Source organism: Myotis daubentonii, chromosome 3 (assembly GCF_963259705.1).
Source record: "Myotis daubentonii chromosome 3, mMyoDau2.1, whole genome shotgun sequence".
Taxonomy (NCBI): Eukaryota; Metazoa; Chordata; class Mammalia; order Chiroptera; family Vespertilionidae; genus Myotis; species Myotis daubentonii.
The window spans coordinates 9,630,486-9,654,382 of record NC_081842.1 but is presented as its reverse complement, the minus strand read 5'-3'; the positions used below and the strand labels follow the sequence as shown (position 1 = coordinate 9,654,382).

Sequence of the window (23,897 nt, the reverse complement as noted above, 5' to 3'; positions counted from 1 at the left end):
AGAGGAAAGAATACTAGTAGAGGCAAAGGAGGCTACTTCATAATAATCAAGGAGTCAGTAGAGGACATAGCAACACTAAACATTTATACACCTAACAAAAATAGGAAAATCTACAATTATAGTGAGTTGCACAAGTTGTAAGACACAAGATTAATATACACAAATCAATTGTATTTCTATATACTGACAATGAACAATTGTAAACTAAAGTGAAAAATTTTGAACAGTATAGAAAATATGAAATACTTCGGGATAAGTCTGACACAATATTTGTAAGTCTGTACACTGAAAACTACAAACATTGCTGAAAGAAATTAAGATATAAATAAATGGAGAGATATACCTATTCATGTGTCAAATGACTTTGTATCATTAAAGCTGTCAATTATAATTGAATTCATCGATAGGTCCACACCCTCTCAACCCAAACTCCAGCAGGCTTTTATTGTGGGAAAGCACCAGCTGATTCTAAAATTTAGATGGAAATACAAAAAAGACCTAGAGTAATAGTCGAAACAATTTTGAAAAAAACAATGTTGCCTGATTTCAAGACTTACACAGCTACAGTGATTAAGACAGTGTGGTATTGGCATAAAGACAGGCAAATAGATCAACAGCACAGAAAAAGAGAGTTCTGAAATAAACCCACACATATATGGAGAAATGATTTTTTTATAAAGGTGCAAAGGCAATGCAGAAGGGGAATAAAATGACAAAACTTCTAGAAGAAAACATATGAGAAAATCTTTGTGATCTTGGGTTAGTCAAAGATTTTTAAAATATGACACTAAAAGCACAACCCATAAAAGAACAAATTGATAATTGGGACTTCATCAAAATTAAAAACTTCTGTTCTTCAAAAGACATCATTAAGAGAATGAAAAGACAAGCTACAGACTGGAATAAAATATTTGCAAAACAGGTACCTTAGGACTCATATCCAGAATATATAAAGAACACTCAATAAGGAAACCAAATTTTAAAATTGGCAAAGATTTGAACAAACACTTCAACAAAGAATATATAGATGGCAAATAAGCACATGAGAAAATGGCCAACATCATTAGTCACGGGAAATGCAAATTAAAACAAGGAGATGCCATTTCATACCTACTGAGATGGCGAGAATTAGAGACTGAGCTAGCAGATGTTGCTGAGGGCATGGGAGAATGGGCACTCCCACATGTGAGGGGAAAGGAGGATGGTATAACCACTGTAGAAAACAGGTGAGAAGTTTCTTAAAAAGTTAAACATACTCCTATCAAATGACCCAGCCATTTCACTCCTACATATCAGCCCACAAGAAATGGAATACTATGTCCACACAATCTGGTACATGAATGTTCATAGCCGTTTTATTTGTAGACTCTCAAGGATGAGCCTGCTCTGACAACACCTCCTCACTGTGGTCTGGGGGCCCAGCTCCTCAGGGTGCTGGGCATCATGTGAGGCAGGTGGCCTGCCTGGCACAGGGTCATCCCATCTGGGCACAGCCCCCTGTGCTGACTCCTACTGGGTTTACTGCGTGGAGCCCCCTCAGCCCTCCCCAAATTGCTCCTGCTGCCAACCTCAGAGCTCCTATCTCCATGGTGGACTGGCATATCTCAACCCCAACCCGTCCCAGACCTTCCCCCACCTTCCCGAGCCTCTCCAGAGCTTAGATTGAGAACCTTCTGCCCACCAAGGCCCTTTCTTTCACAGCCCACATCTTATGTCAGGAATCCTGTTGATCCTTCAAAATGCCTCCAGAACCCACTCTCCCAGTCCTGGCCCCATCTTTCAGCAGTGCCTGCAGCCTCCAGAGCCTGTGCTCCCTGTCATCGTGTTACCTGCACCAGAGCTCAGGTGCCCAATCCTGGCTCCAGCCGCCCCTCCACCTGCTATTCTCAGTCCAGGCCCACCTGGGCTGAAGCTTCTTGGGCCCACCTTGCTACACATTTAACCTTGCACTTCTGACGCCCTCCTCATCATTGGGTCTTTCTCATCACAGGCTCCTATTGCTTTCTAAGGCACTTACCTTGTCTACTGGCCACCTGCTGCCCTCATGCTGATGAGGATGCTCAGAGGAAGACCTGTGTCCACCAAATCCCTGCCGCCTCTCAGGCCCCAAGTGGTGGCTGGTACGTGGCCAATATGTCCTGTGGGTGAGTGAACCGCATGGCCTTAAACTGTCCAGTGTGCAATGACCAGGCGCTGCTATGCTGTGCTCCCAACCTCAACCAGGCGACTCCTAGGTGGTGATGGGAGTGTGTCCCGGTGGCCTAGGCCAGTGGTCGGCAAACTGCAGCTCGCGAGCCACATGTGGCTCTTTGGCCCCTTGAGTGTGGCTCTTCTACAAAATACCAACTTCTGTACATGGGCCACAAAGTTTCAATCGCACTGTACATGCGCGCCCGCACATGGTATTTTGTGGAAGAGCCACACTCAAGGGGCCAAAGAGCCGCATGTGGCTCGCGAGCCGCAGTTTGCCGACCACTGGCCTAAGCATACAGGTGAGCACCTGAGGTCTGTTGGGAGCTTGGGCAGACAGAAAAGGAGTTCCTGCTGAGAGTCAGGTGTGGGGATAGACCATCCCAGCCATTGCATGCTTGATGGATTCTGGGAGAGATGTCTCTGCCTGCCATGAGTCTCCCTCTGCAGAGGCCTGTGTCCCAACCAGGGCTTTAGCGTCTCAAAGGGGCCATGGGCTCATTGAGGTGAGCACAAGTGAGCAAGCAGACAGTTTTGTGAAAAAGTGAGATGCACATGCTGGGAAGTGGATGGGGTCACATATGTGGTCTGACCTCCCACGCCCACGGAGGCAGTGGGAGAGGCTGTTTCCACAAGTTATAAACTGTACTTTGTAGCCAGGGCAAGAATGGAGTTTTCATTATTGTCATTTTAAGTAGTTTTGCAAAAGTAAAACTAGAAAGACCTGTGCAAGCCAAAGATTTAAGAAAGGGTTGGGAGAGAGGGGACAAAGTATTAATTTGTGTGAGAATGAATTAGCTTCTCTAGACAGCCGGTGGCCGCAGAGCCAGGTCTGATGAGTGTGTGACCAGGCGCGTGTGCACAAGGGGTGGAGGGGTCTGAGTGAGGGGCACAGACAGGAGCCAGAGCCAGTGGGGGCAGCCCACGACATTTATTGAACTCCGACATGGTGCAGAGGCGCTTCCTGGCCAGTCTGAATCCTCCAGCCACCCTGGAAGCTGCCCAAGGCCCATGTGTGGCCTCCCCACACATAACATCTCTGTGAACTCAGAGCCCAGCACCTCCTTCATCCCACTTCTCAGGTCAGGTTCCGGCACCTGCTTTTCCTTCCCTCAGGACAAGGGAAAGGGTACAGCATGAGACCTGCACAAGACCTGCATGGACATGTGGACCAAGACAAGCAAGAGTATGAGGGGAAACAAAGTCAGCAGGTGGGGCCAGGTGAGAGAGGGGCAGCCACAGGTCTAGAAGAATGAGGAGAGGACAGCTAATAAGAAATGCTGTCAAAATGTTAAATCAACTCTTAAAACAGTTACACTGACACTAAGGAGCAATATTTCTAAAATGTCACAGATGGGAATGCCCCCAAGCACTGAACACTGAACATAATAAGCGCTGCATGCGGACGCGTGAGAAGACTGGAGCAGAAGTTACTGAATGCACAGAGTCAGGGACAGGCCTGGAGCTCACAGACAGCTGTAGATATAGACTTGCTTTGTTGGCATGTGTACCTCTATAGACCATTTTGTTAGTAAAGAAAACCTCTATTTGTATTTGTGACACAGGGTGGGCTGTCTGTACAGAGCGTGCGAGCCAGGTGGACGCCAGGGTTCATGGTGTGGAAGATCCTGGGCAGGATTAGAGTGCGCCCATCCCAGTGACCTCAGACGTCAGCCTAGAAGAGAGAGAGGCACAGGGAGACAGGTTACAGCATTCTCACAAAATGAGGTCAGACAGGAAATGTATTGCCCTGTGGCGTCCTCACAGCCTTGGCATCTATCGCCCTCCTTGTTGGGACAGACAGTCTCAGGTCGCTGCTCAGTGGCCTTGAGCTGGAGAACAAAGCCCAGCAGAGGGAGAAGCACCCACCTGGGGCCCCTGTGCTTGTCATCACGTCAGGGGCATGATGAGAACCACCTGGACAATCTTAGGCCACCACAACCATTTCCACAGCAACCACTCAGTGAGGGGCACTGGAGTCACACTGCCCACAGGGACTGCCTCCCTGTCCCCCTGCACATCCCTTCAGCCCTTTCAACATTGTGGGGTAGGGAAGAGGGTCTGGACCAAGGTGGAGGGGTGCCATCTCCCTGGGTGTGGTCACACTGTGTTCTCCAATGTGCCCTAGGTAGGGAGGCCAGGTGAGTGGCCCAGGCGTGGCCAGGAGAGTTGTCACTGCTCTGGGCCTCCTCACCATGTGCCCTGGCCAGGTCACAGGATCTCTACCGCGTGTAACCTTGAACCCTCTCAGAGTTCCCTCATGCTCTTCTCTGCAAGTGTCTGGGTTAGGAGGTCTTTACAATCACATGACATATGAGAGCAGAATGATTTAGTAGTAACATTTCTCTGAAACTACACACCCTTTATGCTAAATTTCAAATAACCTGGGTGTGTGGCCGACCTCAGGCCCTGGATGGCATAGTCACTGCCTTCCTGAAAATACTCTCGCCTCTAACCACCTAGCCCCTCACTGAAGATCCTTCAGGGTGAAAGGCCAAGTGAGAAAGGCCTCATGTGTGTGTGTGGAGACTCCAGCATCTTCCATGCCTAGGCCCAGGCAGGGAAGAGAAGCCCCGAAGGAGGCACATTCCACACCCAGGACTAGCCAGTCTCTGAGTGTCCTAGCCACTGAGCAGCACTCACCTGGCATTGATGAGGTACTGGGCAAGGCTGATGTTGGCTGGGGTCCCTGTGATGGTGATCTGGCGCTCTGATGACCCTTCTGTGGCATTGGCGATTTTGATCTGAGCTCCAGACATCTGTCGAATTTCATTGATTTTGGTCCCTTGGCGTCCAATTATACAGCCTATTAGCTAGAAAAAAGGACGGAGGAATTTCTTAGAGAAGAGCCCATGGCAGCCCTGAGAAGAGCCCATGGCAGCCCTGAGCAGGTGCAGAGCCCTGGGGGAAGCTTGTGGGGATGGCCCAGCCTTGATCTCCACCCCACACCACAAGCTCCTTGCTTCCAGGAGGAAGAGGCACTGTCTTCCTGTGGAAGGGATGGGAGCTGTGGGCACCAGGGCTCTGCTTGGTGCCCTATTTGTGAGCCATCCTGACAAATCAGGAGACCAGAGAGTCACGTGGTTGCCATTTGCCCAATGTCCTTTGCCCAGAGGTCCAGTGCCAGCACCAAGGCTAAGGCCATGCTGGTACCTTCTGGGCTGGGTTCTCAGGGTAGAGAGATGTTTGTTTGAAGCCGGAGTAAAGTTCGCTGCTGCCTGAAACCTCTTTTGATAAACTTGGGTGAAATTCTGAGGACATGTCAAGTGTTCCCTTTCCTTTCCATCCTGTAATCTCTGTATAAGGATGGATGCAGTGGCCTCTGAAGGAGTAGACAGTCCTTGGGAATGAAACAGCCAGAGGGACAAGAGCCAGGGCCTCCTCAGGACACAGGACAGCCACACGTGGGGCCAGATTGCAGCCTGAGGTCCCTGCTGTGCATGGCAGTCCAAGTCCATGGACAGAACGGAGTCCCTTCATTCACACAGGGGCCGCCGATGAGAGCTCTGAGCATGAGCAGAGAAAGAAGAGACCAGACAAGTGGGGCCTGGGCAGTTGGTTTCCTATCCACCTCTCATGTAGCAGCCTGGACAGTGGTGTCAGCACTTCCTGTTCTTGTGTCAGCAGCAGCAGGTGCAGGGCTGGAGGAAATCCATTTCCAAATGAGTGAAGTGACTCTGAACCTGCGAGATGACAACAGCTCACTGGGGACACAGGTGCACCTCAACTAGCTCTTGTCCCTGAGGTGACTTCCAGCGTCTCAGTTCTGCTCATCTGCAAGGCCATCTCTGTTCCTCTCCTAGGTTAGACCAACTGCCTCACTAGACCTTAACACAGGCTCTCCAACTGTCCAGACAAACTTCCCCAAGCTGCTCAGCTTCCTCCACCTCCTGCCGAAGTTCCCCCAACTCCACTCACATCTCTCCAGGCTCTGCCCACACACTCCTGGGCCCACCTACCGCCCAGGCTCTGCCCACATATCACCAGCTGCATCCCCTACTCCTTTGTGCATGGCCCTGAGGTCAGGGAGAGTGACTTCCACAGATACCAGCCTGAAATCCTTGACTCGCTCTTCCCTGGCACCCTCCCGCTGGCAGAGAAATCTTGAGGGCTCCTTTCTGACCAGGGCCAGTCAAGGCAGCTGACTGGCAAGCCCCCGGTGCAGGGGCAGCAGCACTGGAGGAAGAATGTGGGGCCAGCTGAGTTCCCCGAAGATGCCGATGCCGGCACTCGGGAGGGCCCGCCTGAGCTTCCCGCCCTGACTTGGTATGTCCTCCCGCTGTCCTCACACCTTCCTCAGCCACTAGAAACGGAATGTGTGGAAGTCCACTTCCTCTGCACTTCAGTGTGAGTGGCCCTGCCCAGACCTGCCCGGCCTGCCCGTTTCTGCTCCAGCAAAAGCCATCTGAGGTAGATTTCCTCTGTGTGCCCTCCCTACATTCTCTTAAACGTTTGTCTTCCCGTTTTTCTTACTGGAAACATCCACACCCACATCTCTCTTCTTCCCTGCCCTCAGGGCATCTCCCCTCCCTGAGACTTCACACCCCCTGAGCTGCTCCCCACCCCTGACATGGAACATCTCTCTTCCAGATAAAACCATGCAGCCTGAGTGCCAATGAGAAACCACAGCTGTCAGTGCAGCCCCCAACACTGACGCCGGCTGAGCATAAGGCTCCTCTAAGTAGCTACAGGGGGATGTGACAAGAGCGCTAATCTGGACAGGAGTGCAAGGCCCACATCTGCTCTGCCCTGGACTGCCTTTCACACGGCCTCTCTGGCTCTCTAGGCCCCCTGGACATTCAGTCCAGAGACCAGCTCTCGTCTAAGTCTTTCATGCCTCCATTGGACATTTAAAGAAAGACTACAGAGGTACTCTCAAATAATGCAGCCCCCTCCTAACCAGATTTCCAAGTCAAACCCCATGGGAACCACGGGAGCACATCTACCCTTGCACAGTTCTTGCAGCTGCCTGTGTGAGCCCTTAGGTTCCCTGTCTCAGCAGAAGGGGCCCAAGCATGGGGTCCCCACAGGCACAGTGACAAGAGCAAGGCAAGCTGTGCAACAGGCAGTGAGGGCACAGCGGTGATCATCAGAGATGGAGTCCAAGGCTGCCAGCTACTGGGGGCAGCTCCTTGCAGGGCTCTTGGCCCTGACCAGCCTGGGGCCCCACGGCCACAAGGGCAGGCTGGCCATGTTGTGGACCCTGTACGTCATTTAGGTCATCACATTTATTGCACTGTCCAGAGTTCCTTTTTGCAGGTAAGTCGTGGTGACATGTAGGTGTCGGTACAATTTTCCTTTGTCTGATCTAATTTTGACCAAGAGACGGAGATTGACAAGATGATAGGCAAGTGTCCCAACAGATATACGTTGTACTTGCTCTTTTCTCTCCAGGGTGGCAGGAGGCCATGGGGCCACACATCCCCTGCATGAGATCCTTTGCCAGGAAGGGTCAAGGAGTGGGTTCCGCAGGGCACACAGGGCCCAGAAGGCATCCTCCTTCTAAGGAGCTTCCCCAGCAGGAGGATGGCAGCCATGCACTGGGAGGGGACCCAGGAAACAGGCACGTCAGCTTTCCAAACAAGTGTATCTCCTTGCTTGTTAGGTTCATTTCAGTTTTAAAATAAAGGCCCAAATCAGAGCAGGATATCTGGTGTTGGTGAAAAGGTGGTTTAAGGACAGGCTACAAAGGGGGAGCCCATAGCAGAGTGGCGACTTGCACGTATCGTGTGGGTGAAAGACTTGGCAGCCTGCCCAGAGTCGCTGCTCGAGGACCAGCCACAGTGGGAGGACATGTCTGGAGTCCTTAAAAGCAGAAACTGGCTCTGCATGAGAACACAGAGCCCCATCACTCTGTGCAGGAGTCTGGCCTGCAGCTGCACAGGGTCCCTGACGAGAGCGGTCTCTTCTGGAGGGCCCTCTCGTCCACCTGCCCATCTCTTTCCTGTGGGTCATCTACTGAAGGGAAGAGACAGGATTTCTTGCCAGGCTGGTGGGAGGGGCAAAGCAGTGAAGGTTACTGAGGGCCGTGGTCCTAGGGCAAGAAAGTCCAAGTCCCCCACATAGCAGCCTCTCTGTGTTGCTCAGGGCAGCTGCCCCTCCAGGATACATGCCCCATATCCGCCCTAGTATCCTAGGCTGGGGATCCAAGTCAACATTCTTATATGATTCAAGGATTCAGAGGATGATGTGGGAGGACTGAGTGTGATGTGAGCTTGAAAGGCCATCTCCTCAGAGTCCAGGCAGATGGATGCCAGATCCAGGAATCCAGACAAACCTGTGACATCCCCATACCCTGCAGACTCACAGAGAACCCCAAACCCTCCAGAGTCCCAGGGAGCATGGGGCAGGGCCACTCCAGAGCATCCCTGGGCCACCATTCTTCAAGGGCCAACGCTGAAGCAGGGCAGTGCCTTCACATGGGGTCAGCGGGACCTCAGCTTCCCTGCCAGCTCTGGCATCTAAATTCTAAGTAAACTCCGAAGTGCCCTACTTGTTCTTTTCTTATCTAGTACCTCAGGGGCTTTTATGGACATTAAACTGCTTAACATGAGAAGGGACGGCAGGTTATAAGGTGAGGTCAAGGGGGCTCGGGCATACTCACATCATTGGGAATGGTGAGCTCATGAGTGCTGGCCGGGGGGCTGGTATCCAGACCTGGGCACACCAAGGGTACACGGTTAGGCTGGTAGAAGGCTGCTCACATCACACCCCAGTGCCCAGTCCATGCTAGGCCCAGGCAGAGCCAGGGGCTGGCTCAAGGGGTAAGGTTAGTGCAGCTGGAGGTCAAGGGCTCTGTGAGCTCTTTGCTCAACTGCAATGCAATTCCTGAGTCCCAGCTTCTCTCAAAACAAGGAAAACAAAACCCAGCAGAATGATGTTTCACTTTTTCATTTTGGTATATGTGCTGCCGAAGCGAGCACTACTTTTTCATTTTGGGCACATGTGGAGGGACAACTCTCGAAGTCCTTCACAGACATGCAGGAAACTCCATGCTAAGCAGCTCTCGGGGTGTGGCCATGTCTTGGGAGCTGCATAGGGTACCAGGGCGAAACCCTGCAACCTGGTCCCTGTCTTCCATAGGTTCTCTGTCCACTCTGCTCCTCCCTCTCCCTGACTGAATAGCCCCACTGGTGTCAGCTGTCTCTCATTGCCCTCTGACCCTAAGCTCCCCAAAGGCCGCTACACAGCCTGCTTCAAGGCCCAGTGGGCAGTTCTTCCAGCCTGTGCATCACTGATTCTAAAATAGACTGCTGGGCCACTGGAAGACTGCATGGGTGTCTATGTTGGAGATGAAGACACAGGCCTAATTTGTCACCAAGCCTCAATCTTTATCTTGACAAATTTCAGCTTAGGACCTGCCAAATCAAGACAACTCTTCAGAGTTCAGGACAAGATCTACTCTTGTTTGACAACAAAACACATGAGGGGACTGTGGTAGGGGAACCGTGGGGACAAAGGCCCAAGGCAGACTGGCTCCCTGTAACCAGTCCTTCCATCTCCTTCTGAGGAGGCATTTCAAACCTGAAGTCCACAGCTGAGACCCTGTTATTCTCCCCACATGGTCCTGGCATATCAGGTCCTGCAGCTCAGCTCAGACCCTGAAGCCCCCTGGCTCCCCTGCTTCTCTCCACCCACAGCTAACTACACAGACCAGGCTCATGTACCTTGAGAATATTCTGGAACCTGAGCCCTCTTCCCACCCCACATTGGTCACTTCCTCTGCTCATGCCTTTCAGTCTAATCTCCATATGGCCCAGAGAGGTCCCAACAAAACGAAGGTGAGATGCCTTCAAGACTCCAAACCCACCAAGGGTTCCAGCATCTTCCCTGTGCCCCCAGGATGCGCTCCATGCCCTCCAACCCTGGACCTGGGGCTGGCCTGTGCCCACTCTCACCTCCCACCTTCTCACAGCCCACACCCCTCTTCCTGCTTCTTCCCCTATGGCACTTGTGTCCCCAAAATCAGATGCACTTTGGCCATCTGTTTCGCTGCCATGAGTGACCCTGTGAGGGTGGGACTGTCCTGGGGGCCCACTGAGCACAGGCACTCAGGTGGCAGGTGCTGCATGAACCAATTCATCCTGGATTGTCTGTTATTTTTCTTTTGCAGCTAAACCTAGAGTTTCTGTTGTCTGTCTTCTTTTAATAAGGGTATTTTCACTATGATTATTTGGTTGTTTAACCATCTATACACATTCCATACATTGTGGCATTTAAAATGCATTTAAGAGATTTCCTTAGTCCTGAGTCCTACACAGGAACTGCTAACAGCCTGGCTTGGGATGGACATAACGGCACGAGTCATATTTGTTTAACTTGGTATATTTTGATCGAGGGGAGGAAGGTATCAGATTTGTTTACAAGAGGAAAGTAAAGTTCAACTAATAATGTGAGTACACATCATTTAAAACTTGTATTCCTGTGTCAGGGCTCTGTGCCCAGGCATGAGTGTCCCCCTCCTGAAGTAGCATCCCCACTCTGGGACAGGAACAATGCTTCCCCAACATAGGACGAGCCTGCTTTGGAAAGAATGCTGACACCAGCCATTTAGGCTCCTGTCAAACAAGCCAATGCCTCTCACAACCACCTTGCTTAACCTGCTGTGATGGGGGACACGCATGTGAGTGCATGTGTGCAAGTACTTATGTGCATGGGAGTACCTGAACTTCAGGTCACCTGGGGCCTTGGAGAGGGAGGTTGTCACAAATAGGAGTGAGTAACCCCATCCCTGAGGCCTGAAGGCCATGGGGAGGGGCTGTGGGGGAAGGTGGGGGCTGAGTGTCCTGGGCAAGCCAGGCCCTAGGGGTTGCCAGGTCATTTCCAGGAGCCCTTCGCTGGGTAATTATAGGAAATCACGTTATAAACTGCTAAGGGCTATACAGACACACATGTATCACCCAGATATTAACTTTGTAAGGGCTGATATTCACTTCCATAATCAAAATATTCTATAAATGCTTTAATTTTCACTCATTAAATTATTCATTAACTTAAATAAAGGCTACACCGAGATGGAACCCATTGCCAGTGCATGGGGCATCAGGGCCAGTGTCTCAGCCTCAAGACACCCGTGAGCCCCAATGGGCACAGCTGAGCCCAGATGCAGACTGTGGGAAAGTTTTGGGGCTTCTTCCAGCCTCAGCTGCACCCTGGGGCCAGAACACACCACTGGGGTGACAGCCAACTCTGCTGGAAATGCTCTTCCCCTCAGTCTTCCCTTTAGAGCTAGACTCTCGTTCTTCTGCTCTGACCCAGGATTTCAAGGGGATGGGAGAGCGGGCAGCGCCCCCTCATCATAGGAAACCCACTCTGCCAGGCCACAGGCTTCCACTGGCCGCACTGCTCCTTGCACTGGGTAATGGGATGTATAATCTCTGCCTTGCCCTGCGGTGTCCCAGCACAGTTTTAATTAGAATCAGAAGGGGTGCCCAGAGTGCCCTTATCCATGAGAGTGTGCTCCTGCCTCCTGGGAAATACCTTTGGGGAAGGCACACATCACGGTAAAGTCTGCACTGCAGGTCCCCACTAGGAGGAGAAATGACAAGAGAGATGGTGACTCTGCCATGTTCAGGGACTTTGGATGACAGGCAGCGATGCTCTGAGCACCGCTGGAGCCCATGACCCACCACAACACTCCCAGCAGTGACCAAGGCAAGGCTGGGAACTGCGGGTGTGACTCTGGTGTGGGCTCTGATTCCATGGCACGGGCCTCCCTTTGCCGAGGCGCTGGCTGCACCCTCCTCCCCAGGTCGTGCCCAGGCCTCCACTGGCCACTAGAGCGCTTTGTTTTACCTGACGACGGGCCCATCAGATTTTGAGCTTCTTCGGAGGAGTGTAAAGGCAGCTTTTCTCCTGGAGAGCAAAGAAGAAACAGATTTTAATGTTTTGCCCTCAAGGAGATAAGCAAGGTCACTTCAACTAGGAAAGCTCAAAATCTGACTGGTGCGTGGCAGGCCAGCATGTTTGGTGGGCTCTCACCAGCCACAGCTGCCAAGCCAATGCTCTGTGTGTCATCGGAAGGAACCCACCCCTGCCCCTGTGCCCAGAGGGGAGCTGAGGACCACTGTGCCCTGGGCTGGGGACTGGCTTATCCCAGGGGCAGGGTAGTGCTGCCCTGGATGGGTGCCAGTCCTGGGACGTGCACTGGCCTGCAGAAGAGCATCCCTATATGCTTGTTTGAGCCCCTGCTCCTGGAGAGAACAGGCTCCAGGGCTGACTGGATGGGTGCATCAGCAGAAAGAGCCCCCCGCGATGCCTGTGGGCAGTGCAGAATAGGCCTGGAGGGGGCAGATGGCCCTTCACAAGACGGCCAGCTGTGAGGTGACTAACCCACCTTGGGGGACACACAGGTCTCCTGCCTGGCCCTCAGCAACGTGCACACTGCAACGTGTTAACATCCTTGGCATTCATAACTAGAACTGTACCTGCTCTGTTGCTGCCCTGAATAAAGACAGTTCAGAAAGAGAAAGTGCCCAGGTGAGAAGAGAGGCGGTCAGAAAGGGCAGCTGGGTACGTACCGGGGAAAGCGGGGTTGGTCTGTCCGAGGGGAGGAAAGGGGGTTTGCTGCATGGCCAACTGGTGGAGCTTGGTCAACTGCTGGGGGTAGGAGGGACATGAGAGCTAAGAAGGTTATTGTCATCGAGTACAAGTCACACCAAATTAAAAAAGGCAGTAACAGAACTCTACAAATAGATATAAAGAGAGGCCATGCGGACACATGGCAGACGCAGCAGAACTCAAGGACTTGGCCTGGGAAAACCAATGGACTGTTGTAGGCAGGCGCATTGAACTCCTTTCCTTTCCTTGGCTCCCTGGCAGCTCTGGCCTGAACCAGCCAGACTATTCCAATCACATGGGCCTGGATGGAAGAGCGACCCCAGACCTGTGCAGAGGCTACTGGGCCCCTGGGTTTCACAGGGAAGGTCTGAGAGCCACCAAACAGGACCAGCTGGGCCTCTTAAAGCTTTGCAGTCATGCTGTCACTCAGAGCTCACATGCATCTGTAGGGAACCCACGTGACACTCCCTTCTGCAAACCTGCCCTGCCCCAGCCCTGCGGTATAGGCTAGCCATGATTCACGCCTATAGCCAACCCTGCCTCATACTCCACCTCCTGACTCTAAGATTATAGGATGTAGTGCTGGAAGGTTCTGTGGACATGTGGGTGAGAGTACCCAGGGGCCTCCCTGCACCTGCACCCACTGTGTCTGAGCAGGCGGCTACCTGTCCCCCACTCTCAGCCACTAGAATTTGGGGGAAGGGGCTTTGAAATGCAGTTTTTTTAGTTATTTTATCTGAGCCTCATTTTTTAAATGAAAAGTAAACATAAAAAAAGATAAAGGTAAACGTGATAAGACTTGGCCACACCTGGGAGCCAAAGGTGGTGGGGGCATCCTCCCCCACTTTGGAGATGTTGGGGTTGGACACTCTCAACTGACTGGGACATAGAGCCCAGGCCTGCAGCTGCCTTGGAGGGTGGGCCAACACATTCTGGGAAATGTCCTCAACCCCCAGCCTTTTCCCAGCAGGAAGATCAGCCCGAATGCTCCAAGCGCAGCTTCCAGAGCTGACCCTGGCCTCATTAGGAGGCAAAAACAGGGGCCTCTGAAAGTCTCTCAGAGGCCAGTAGGTGGCGGCCCTCAGGGAGCAGAGCTGGCGTTCCCAGGTGACATGAAGATCTGACCTGGTGCCCACATTTGTCTCATCTTGTAGGATCTGGACTCCTGCAGCTCCACAAAAATGTCTCAGGAAGGCAGTGACTGTGCACTTGGGTTTCTGACATCCCAGCACCTACACAGATCAGACCTTGGGGCCATGGATGAGTGGTTTTCTGCTGGCCTCCTAGAGCCGGGTATGCTCTCCTAACAGTTTAGCTAGCACTAAGATAAACGCCAAGTGCCCCTTCCCAATGCATGGAGAATCACCGCTGCCCCCAGACGGTGCCTACCCCAGAGCCTCCTGTCCCATCCTTGTCCTTGAACTCTGTGGGGCAGCCTGTGGGGACAGGGTGGGCTGGGCTGTCAACCTGGCCACCTACTGCTTCCAAAAGTCAGTGTCCTGGCGTGGGGAGGCACGTGGTCCTCAGCTACAGCCTGAAGCCGGGCCACAACCAGCATGTGGCCTCCTAGTCACACCTCTGAGGGCGAACCTTGGCAGTGTGAGCCATTGGGGTGCAGGTGGTCCATCTTCCTAGGCTGCACCTGCAGCATTACCATTATGGAGCTGTCCAATTTCCTCCCTCCCTCCTGGACATCCTAAGTGCATCTGGAAAGCAGCCTTTTACCCCTCTCAGGTGTCTCCCTGTCTTCTAGGGTGCTCCCTGACCTGCAGCACTTGGGTGGGCCTGCTCAGGGACAACTGGCCACATTCCAGACCCCATGAGGCCACCCCAAGCACAGTTATTGGTCCTGAGGAGAGATTAGGGGACCTGGTGACCTGGGGTCAGATTCAGTTCTAAGAGTTCACCATCAATGGAGTGGTGCTGGTCAAGGCCAAGCAGGGGCTGGGTCTAATGGTTACCTGCTACCTTGCACATATGCTCCATGATCTAACCTCACTAGGCAGAGAGTGACTGAATGGATAGGCAGCAAAGCCCCTGAGAAAGGTGCAGGAGAGCATGCCTGCGGGACACTATCACAGGACAAGCGATGAGACTTGGCTGCACCCCCTGTGCCTCAGGCGAGATGCTGAGAGGCCAAGGGACCCTGCAGGAAAGGGGCCTGAGAACCTGCTGCACAGCTGGGCAGCTTAGCAAAGGCTCCTTTTTCCAGGGACAAGAAAGTACCTTGTAGGAAGACAGCAAGCACCCAAAGGCGTCCTGGGGTGTGAGGGCTAAGGAGTGCACAAGACCACTCTCGGCCTCCTGGGGACTTAACTGTACCGGCGTGATCCCACAAACCCCATTCCCACTTGATGGACCTGGGGCAGTGCAGCTGTGTCCTGTGTACAGCAAATCACACGGAGTCACAGGGACATTTGGCGGGGCTGTGCTCTGAATCCACACACACAAGAGAGTTCACACTAGGCCTAAGGTTTCCTCACAAGGAGGTAACTACAAGTTCCCAGGGTGCTAAGAAAACCCCATTTCTGGAGACAACAAATGTGAAGTTGGAGAGCGAAGGCCAGCTCAGTCTGGCTCAGGGCAGGCAGTCATCAAGGACTGGGCATGCTGGCTCTGACCAGGACTGGGATTTCCATGCAGACACAGTGCACAGGGACAGCGGTGGCCTTGGGGGCTCCAGTCCTTCCCTTGTGGGAGGGGAGGAGGAGGCCAGCAAGGACCCTAAAAAGCCCTGACAGACTGCTCTCTGCTCCTGTTCTCCTACTTTACCCCTGTCACCTGCTCATGTGCCTGATGGCCAGGCTGGCACGCTCCCATGAGGACAGGCCCTCTCCTATGTCCCTGCATCCCCAAAAGTGCACAGCTGTGCATTGGTCTGTCAGTGGGAAGAATGGGGCTCCGGAGGCAGGAGATCCTGCCTGAGTTGGCCACAACCCTGACAGCCCTGTGGAGACAGGCCCAGCTGGTGTCCATGGGCCACCCTTCCCATTTGTAAGGTGGGGGAACCCACACATGTAAATGGCAGGCTGTGAAGTGCTGTCCAGGTTAATTGGGGCAAAGAGTCATGGAAACTACCAGGCGTTTTCCCACTCACTGTCCACAGGCTTCTTGGGGGCCCCCAGGTCTCTCCATCGCCTCCCTGGCAGTTGGAGGCGCATCAAGCAGGCTCTGCTCCAGAGCCACCGTGTGTGTTACAGGCACAGCTCCACTTGCATTCAGGACTCTGACATCCCGAGTTCAGCAATTCCCCTTGTAATGTACTTGCTGCTTGTTATGAAGCAAGGGCCACACCAGAAAACAAATCCCCGTCCCCACTCACCCACGAGTGTAAAGTGACATCTTGAGAAAGTGCTGAACCAGCACCATGGTGCCTAGATCAACACTCCTGGTGAGGGGCTGATGGACAAATGTCAGCTGGAATCTCTCCTCTAGGCTCTGCCCTTAGTCAAGCATTTCATCTCTTTGGGACTTAATTTCTACATTTTTTTTAAAGGAGGGGGCAGGACAAAGTGCTAAAGGGAATTCCCACTTTGAGAGATATTTCTGTCATAAAAAAAATCAGACTTCCAGTTCCCACCAGTGCCTATAAATCATGAGGAGGGGAGGAGGAGAGAAAAAGGAGGGGAGAAGAAGGGAGGGAACAGTGGAACTATCATATTACAGATCTTTCTCTGTGGCTTGATGTTTCCACTAAACGTTGTGTCAGAAGACAAATACTAAATACAGACAATTACTAAAATGTAAGTATCCATAAATAAACAACTCAATGAGTTATCACAAAACACAACATACAACTACCTCTCTTAGCAGGAAATGTACCACCTTGGCAGCTGGATATGTACTCACATCTCCTTTCTATAAAATGCTTGCTTGTGTCTTTTGCCCATTTTTCTATTGGGTTGATTTTGGTGATTCACAAGAATTCTGTATGTATTTCAAATACTAATCCTATTTTAGTTATATCTGCTAAAAAGATCTCTTCTCCACTCTCCTTATGGTGTCTTTGGAGCAACATAATTTTTAAATTTAGTGTAGTTAAATTAATTAATATTTTCTTTATAGCATATGTTTATGTTTTAAGAAATCCTTTCCTGACCTTTATACAGAAAGATATTCTATTATATTTTTTCTAGAAGTCCTATGTTTGTCTCTTGTGTTGAAGTACTTCATACATAAGGAGTGGTTTTTAGTTTATGTTGTAAAAATCTATCCTGGCATCCGTCACAGACCAGGCTCTCTCACCCATGTGGGTCAGATCCGGACTCTCGGGTCAGATCCACTTGCCTATGGTCTCTCCTTGCATCCAAACCCCACTGTCTCAGTTAGGACCAACCTCTTGTAGGTCTTCCTATCACTAGGACAAACCTCCCTATCATACATCCTCTTCATGAATATACTGGTGATTCTTGGCCTTTGTGCTTTCATATAAATATTTAAAACAACCAGTCAGGATTTTGATTGCAATTGTACTGCATTTTTGTACCTCAACATAATTAAGATACTTAGTGTTCCTATCCATGAACATGGTATGTCTCCATTTATTTTAGTCGTTTGGTCTTATTTAACTTTCCATAAAGACAAGTTTTTCTAAAGCCATCTTTTAATTATTGATTTCAACTTAACTGCTTTGTGATCTATATGATTCCAATTTTTGAGAGATGGTGAGCCTTCTTTATGGTCTAGAACAGCGATTCTCAACCTGTGGGTCGCGACCCCTTTGGGGGTCTAACAACCCTTTCACAGGGGTTGCCTAAGACCATCGGAAAACACATATATAATTACATATTGTTTTTGTGATTAATCACTATGCTTTAATTATGTTCAATTTGTAACAATGAAATTGGGGGTCACCACAACATGAGGAACTGTATTAAAGGGTCGTGGCATTAGGAAGGTTGAGAACCACTGGTCTAAAATGTGATCAAATTTTGTAAATGCTTTCATGAATTCTACAGCTATATTGGGTGCAATGTTCAAAATAGATCAATTATATCAGTATTATATCAGTATTACTTACTGTACTGTTAATATCTTCTTTATTCTTGACTATTTGACCTTTATGGAGTAGTGCTGGTCAAGGCCACTGTGGGGCAGCCTGTGGGGACAGATATGCTAAGATTCCACTACAATGACTGGCAAATTCTCTTTATGGTTTGTCATTATTTTTCTTTATATATGTTAAAGCTATGTTTTAGGTGCATATAAATTTAAATTGCTGTTAACTTCTAGTGAACGGAACCTTTTATCAATATATAATGACTAAATAATGAATTGCCTTAAAGTCTTGTTTTTTCACACCTCCCCCCCCAACTGATATTAATATTTGTAAACTGGGTTTATTTTGGTGTTTTCCTAGAATAGCTTTTTCTATTCTTTCAATTTATCCAGGTTGTTATTCTTTAGGTGTGTCTCTTGAAAAAAAATTCAGCTTTCATTTTACTGAAAATTCTCTTTTACTTTGATCACAATTACCCATAAATAAAGACTAATTTCTGCCATCTTTTTTTTTTGTTGTTGAACTTCTAATTGTCCTGATTTTATAGGGTTGTCTTATTTTTTCGTCCTTTCTTTTTCTGTAATGATTAATAAAATTTCCCTTCACCTAGTTTTCTCTTTGTTCCTTTATGGAGTTTATATAATTGAACTCTTTTCTTTTCATGGTCATTTTGAAGCTGTTATTAACATGCATATTTAAAGCCTAACTTCAAAATCTTTACCCTCTTCTTGATGATAGTGACTTTTAGGATGTTTTAATTCCCCTCAATCCATCCTAGTCTTATGTATGCTATCTGTCAATTTTGTTCTGTTATGTTGTTAATCCCACAAATTAGACAGCATTGATACTGATTTTACATAGTGTGTTTTCATGTAGCCAATGTTTAAATTTCAGTGTAGTCAAAATCCATATTTTATTTATGGTGTATGCTGTGTTAATGAAAGAAATGGTAATTGTCTTTGCTCACACTCATCCTTATTTTTTCTAGCCTTCCTTCTCAATCATTTCCCTTCTTTGGAAATCCTCCATGAAAAGACTGTTGGTCATAGCTGTTTGTCTGAAAATATCTATATTTAGTTCCTTGGAAGATGGTCTTGAGGTAGAATTTAGGTAGACAGTAATTTGCTTTTATTAAGCCACCGCCTTCTGGCTCCCACTGTTGTCAGTGAGAAGTCAACTCATTCTCTCACTCTTGTTCTTTGTAATATTCTTTTTGTCTCTGACCACTTTGATGCTTTACTTTTGGTCTTTGATGCGGTATGGTTTTGCTTTGATTTGTCTAAGATGGATTTTTTGTTGTGTTTATCTTGTTTGGAATTTGTTGGAATTCCTGAATGCAAGGGTTGGTTCCTTTTATTAACTCTGATTTTTTTTTTTTTTTTTTTTTACTGCTTATCTCTTAGAATCTCCCTCCCTCCATTCTGTTATCTCTTCCTGGGGCTCCAACTGAAATATATGTTCTTCCCTCTCAGTCTTTGTTATTGGTGTTTTTCAGACTTTTTATGTGCACAAAGGTAACCCAGGAGTCTTGATTCTGAGAAGGAGCAGGCTGGGAGGAAAGGCCAGCCCAGAGCCCTGCTACTGAGTGGCTCAGTAGGAGAGGGTGTGATCTAGTATGTTTAACCCCAAGGAAGGGGGGAAGAGAAAGGAAGATTTAGCTCAAGCCAACAATGTTGACTTAACCAGGACTTGCTATTTTATGAGAATGACTGCAGTAGCCCTGAACTGACCTCAGGTGGGCCATGGGTACCTCTCCACCACTTGGAGCTATTCAACCTGGAAAGAACAGAGACTGATGTATGGCCATCAGCTGGAGGCCATGGAGTGCAGCAGTACTGATTATTCTTTCTTCACTGTGAAATCTGAGGAGCAGCCTCAGCACTACCTTCCCACAGGGCTCTACAGACACTGAGAAAGTGGGGGAGGGAAATCCACATTTGCTCTTCGTGTGTCCACAGTGAACTGTGCAGCCTCGTAGTCCCTGGGAAGATGGAACCATGCATCCTTCCACTTTTTTCTTTACTTCTATTATAACTCACGTGTTGCTATGGTTTCCCCACATTCACTCTCTAAAGGACAAGCTTTCTGGCAGATACTGGTGCCCTTATTACTCCCAGTTACTTAAGATCCTCTGCTGAAACCAAGCGGTATGAGGAGTGAGCCTGCTCCTCCATTCACTGGCTCTTCAGCTCTGGGCAAGTGACCACTCAAACCAGCTTGAAGTCCTGACTTCACACTGTTAGTAAGAAAGCTCAGGTAAGAAAGCAGGGGTGGGCAGTGCTTTGTTGGCACTAACATGTTGGTTTTGTTGTTGCTTGCATTCAGCACCCTCTTTAAATGAGGGGATATTAAGTCTGGGAATGATGTGGAAACTGTGAAAACTACAAATAAATATTGTACATGAGAGTATGCTTGAAGTTGACTCATTTCTTTCAGAAGAAAACAATTTCTGGTGTAATCATATTGAAGTGCTAAAATATCAGATGAGAGACAGATTGGGGCAGTCACTGCACTGTCAGTCCAGGCTTCCAAGCTCTTTGTATCTGCTCCCATGTCTGGAGTCCTCCTTGCCTGACACCAAAGGCAGGACATGTGGAAGGGAGTGGGCAGCTTCTGGGACTAGTGGACAGCTGTCCTAGCACTCCAGTGGTCAGCAGCTGTAGTCCTCCCGACACCCAGCAGTCTCTGTGCCTCTCCAGAATATACAAGAGCAGTAAGTTTCCAGAAGGACTCTGGTGAAAGGATGAGAGAACCTGGAAAGAAACTGGTGGCAGGCTAGGTGGGAGGTGTTGATGACTCTTAATTTTAAAGCCTTCTTTAAAATTGGGCACAGAAAAAACATGTATAATTTAGTTCTATATAAAGAAATACTCAGATATAAGAAATATATTTTCTCTAGGTTTGTGTCCTATTCAGGTAAGATATTAAGATGCTAAAAGATGACTATAGTGTATGTGTCAGCCACTGTGGTTGAAATATTTAAATGTGCATCCAGTTATATTATAAAATAAATGAGTATTTCCTGTAATTATTATATTTGGGTTCAAAGAAATGAAGCTTTTAAGATTATTACTGACTACTAAGCTCAGATTAAAAATGCCTTCCTAGCCATCACAGTAATTTTATTTTTGTTTTGGATGGATTATAAGTGATTGTCCAAGTCTTCAACATTCTGTGCCTGCAAGAAAAGCATTTATAAAAGCTCCTCCTAGTCTGCTCCCAATAGCTGCTCCGCATCCCACTGCTGGTTCAGAGAGCAGAATGTTCCGCACAGAAAGCCATTTCACAATAAGTAGCCATCTATTCCACATCTCAACCAAACACAGTTTAAACTAATCTGGAAAAAAAAAACCACCTGTGAAACTCCCCACTTTTAAGAGAAACTAAGAAAATCAGAAAATCACATGGGAACAGCAAAACAAGTGATTGATATAAAAATCAATCAACCAAATCAATCAAAATCCCTCACCCTCACACAGGCACCTATGCTTACAAGTGGACATTTCAGACCAGAAACCCTTCTCTGTCGGCTCAGAGCCTGAGCCAGGAGGCAACAGCTGTGAGACCACAGTGGGCTTGTGGGTCTGAGCATCGACTTGGTGCCCTTCACTAAAGGCCAGATCACTGTTAAGTTTTCCAGCTGTAAAAAGGTCAAAGACCCAGGTCTTCATGCCTGCTGCTACACACATTCGAATTTCTAAGGGCACAAGGCTGCCTTGTCCTGGGTTAAATGAAGGCTGTGCCATCCTAGAAACCAGGCTTCTTGGTTCCATTCTGATATCCCGACCCCTCCACTGGGAGCATTCCATTAGATTTCAGTGGTTCTCAACCTTCTGGCCCTTTAAATACAGTTCCTCATGTTGTGACCCAACCATAAAATTATTTTCGTTGCTACTTCATAACTGTAATGTTGCTACTGTTATGAATCATAATGTAAATATCTGGTATGCAGGATGGTCTTAGGCGACCCCTGTGAAAGGGTCGTTCGACCGCCAAAGGGGTCGCGACCCACAGGTTGAGAATCGCTGCATTAGAGGCTGTGGAACCTGCCCATAGCAGTGCCACTGACCCCACCTGGGCCCACACACAACCCTTCTCCCTGCACGGCACTCCTGCATATGGGGCCGGGCCAGCCCTCCCCTAGGGTGCTAAAATCTGCCTCCCTTAGTCCCGTGGGCTGTGAGCAAAGACAATGCAGGACAGGCATCACCAGCATCAGAAAGGTTCCTGGGCTAAGGGCAGCTCCAACCAGCTGTTGGGGTCTCACAGATCCCTGCTCTGATTTTCACAGGCAATACCTCGGAGTATGACACATCAATTTTTTTTAAAGCTGCTGATGGTTCTTTGGAGAAGACTGAGAAGGTTCACACCTTCACCCTCGACCCACCATTGAGATCTGATTAAAATAAAGTCATAGAAAGGTGAAGAGCATCCCACATAACAGAGAATGCAGTAGGTGGGGATATCACTGACAGGGCCAGGTATCAGCACATGTCCTCAAGGGGGAGGCTGAGGTGGCCATGGACAGCTGCAGCAGTGGTCTCAAGCAGGCAGGAAGGGGGGGCTGGAGTGAGCCCCACCAACCTCCCGACAATGGAGAGCTGTGCCCCCCCGCCCAGCTTCTATTTAACAAGTGGGGCCCTAACAGCACATCTGGGCAGGAGGAAGATGGCTTCCCAGTGGGGACAGGCAAATGTGCCCACCACTGAGTTAGAGTTACACCGTCCTCACCGCAGGGTTAAAACCAGAAACCTTTAAAAATGGCCATGGGGGTGTCATGAGTGGGGAGGGACTTCCCTTCACCGCACCCCCTATCATTTAATTCCAATGTGTGCTAATTAATCAAGTGTTGTTTTTTTTTAAAGAGAAAAACCATCAGTCTTTCTTTTCTACTCAATAGAAAATTTCCTTCAGTGATGGTAAATTGATCTCTGTATTTCCAATGCTTACTTGTTACTTCTTAAAAACCCTCTCCTGCCCTGCCTTTGCATCTTATTCAGATGACCCTCCCTCACCTGCACAATTCAAAGTGTAAGGGTTTGCAGAAAGCCCATGTAGGCTCGCCTGGTGACCCTCCCTGTCAGGAACAGAGTCAGAGGATTTGAAGCTCAGCAAATGTGCAAGACGGTATAGAGAAGAAAAAGGCTTCTCAAAATAGGCTGCAGGTTTGCTCCACCTGCCAAAAGCTGCAAAACCAACCGCTGACCTTAGCCTCTTCTCTTTCTTGTTTCCTCCCCGGCGCCACCTCCCCCCCCCCCCCCCCGCCCCGCCCCATCCCCTATTTTTCTTGGCACAGCTAGTGTCTTCCTCTTTATCTGCTATAGCTAAACCCAAGGAGGAAAGCCCTTCTGCTCTCCATTGCTGCTCCATATCTTGGCCCTGAGAGTTGCATGTATCCCCCTTGGCCTCCAGGCCACAGGAGTTTAGGATGCTTCTTCCTGAAGTGAATTAGGATTGTCACTGTTCTCCAGCACTGATGTTACTAACTCTAGAATGAAACCGAGGTCTGTCACCATTGGCCTTCATACACGTGTGGACTCTGTTTCAACGAGGGCTTCGAAATGGGAGAGTGTAGCCTCACTGGGTGTTCAAATACCCTTTTTGACACATATCAGACTTGTTTGAAAACAGGTCATCTCACTTCTTAGATGCTTGTAAGACACTGCTACTCCTGCCCATAGGGGGTGGGGCGGACGCCAGGTTCAAGGCAGTCCTGCAGTCACCACCCACCTTGTGTGTGGAGGAAAGCCCCCACTGGCTGCAGCAACAATTAAAACAATTTGACATCAGGCCAAGTCCTCCACATGAGTAGAATTAGTGCTAAGACATTAAAGGTTATTCAAGGTCATTTGGATACGACAGAGGTCAGGAACACTGAGAGAACGCTATTAATATTATTGCTTAATATTAATATTGTAGCAGTTCACAGCAACATGCAGGTAGTAAATGGTAACAAGAAGAGAAGGGAAGGCAAACAAAGTGAAAACTCACATCTGGGTGCGGGATGGCGTACTGTCCCTGGATCGTGTAGGCCTAGAGAGAGAAACACTGTCAGCTTGGGAAGTAGCAACCCTCCCCTGCAGAACAGGCTTTCTCCTGGGGGGGACTTTCATGTGAACTGGCCCCAGGCCACCTGCCCCAATCCTGT

The 23,897-nt window shown here is 49.3% G+C and overlaps 1 protein-coding gene across 16 annotated transcripts in view; it reads right to left on the bottom strand.

Moving 5' to 3' along the window:
• Positions 1–3,092: 3,092 nt before the first annotated feature.
• Positions 3,093–23,897, bottom strand: part of PCBP3 (poly(rC) binding protein 3) — a 214,799-nt gene continuing 193,994 nt past the window's right edge. For 10 of the 16 annotated variants that reach the window (XM_059686708.1, XM_059686707.1, XM_059686709.1 and 7 more), the window contains 6 exons: positions 23,741–23,782; positions 12,711–12,789; positions 11,986–12,045; positions 8,795–8,847; positions 4,834–5,003; positions 3,093–3,865 (listed from right to left, as the gene is read on the bottom strand). In XM_059686708.1, coding sequence (XP_059542691.1) covers positions 3,829–3,865; positions 4,834–5,003; positions 8,795–8,847; positions 11,986–12,045; positions 12,711–12,789; positions 23,741–23,782 — 441 coding nt within the window. In that variant the 3' untranslated portion in view covers positions 3,093–3,828. The remainder of the gene's footprint in view (positions 3,866–4,833; positions 5,004–8,794; positions 8,848–11,985; positions 12,046–12,710; positions 12,790–23,740; positions 23,783–23,897) is intronic. The other 6 variants (XM_059686713.1, XM_059686717.1, XM_059686714.1 and 3 more) reach the window with 3 other exon arrangements.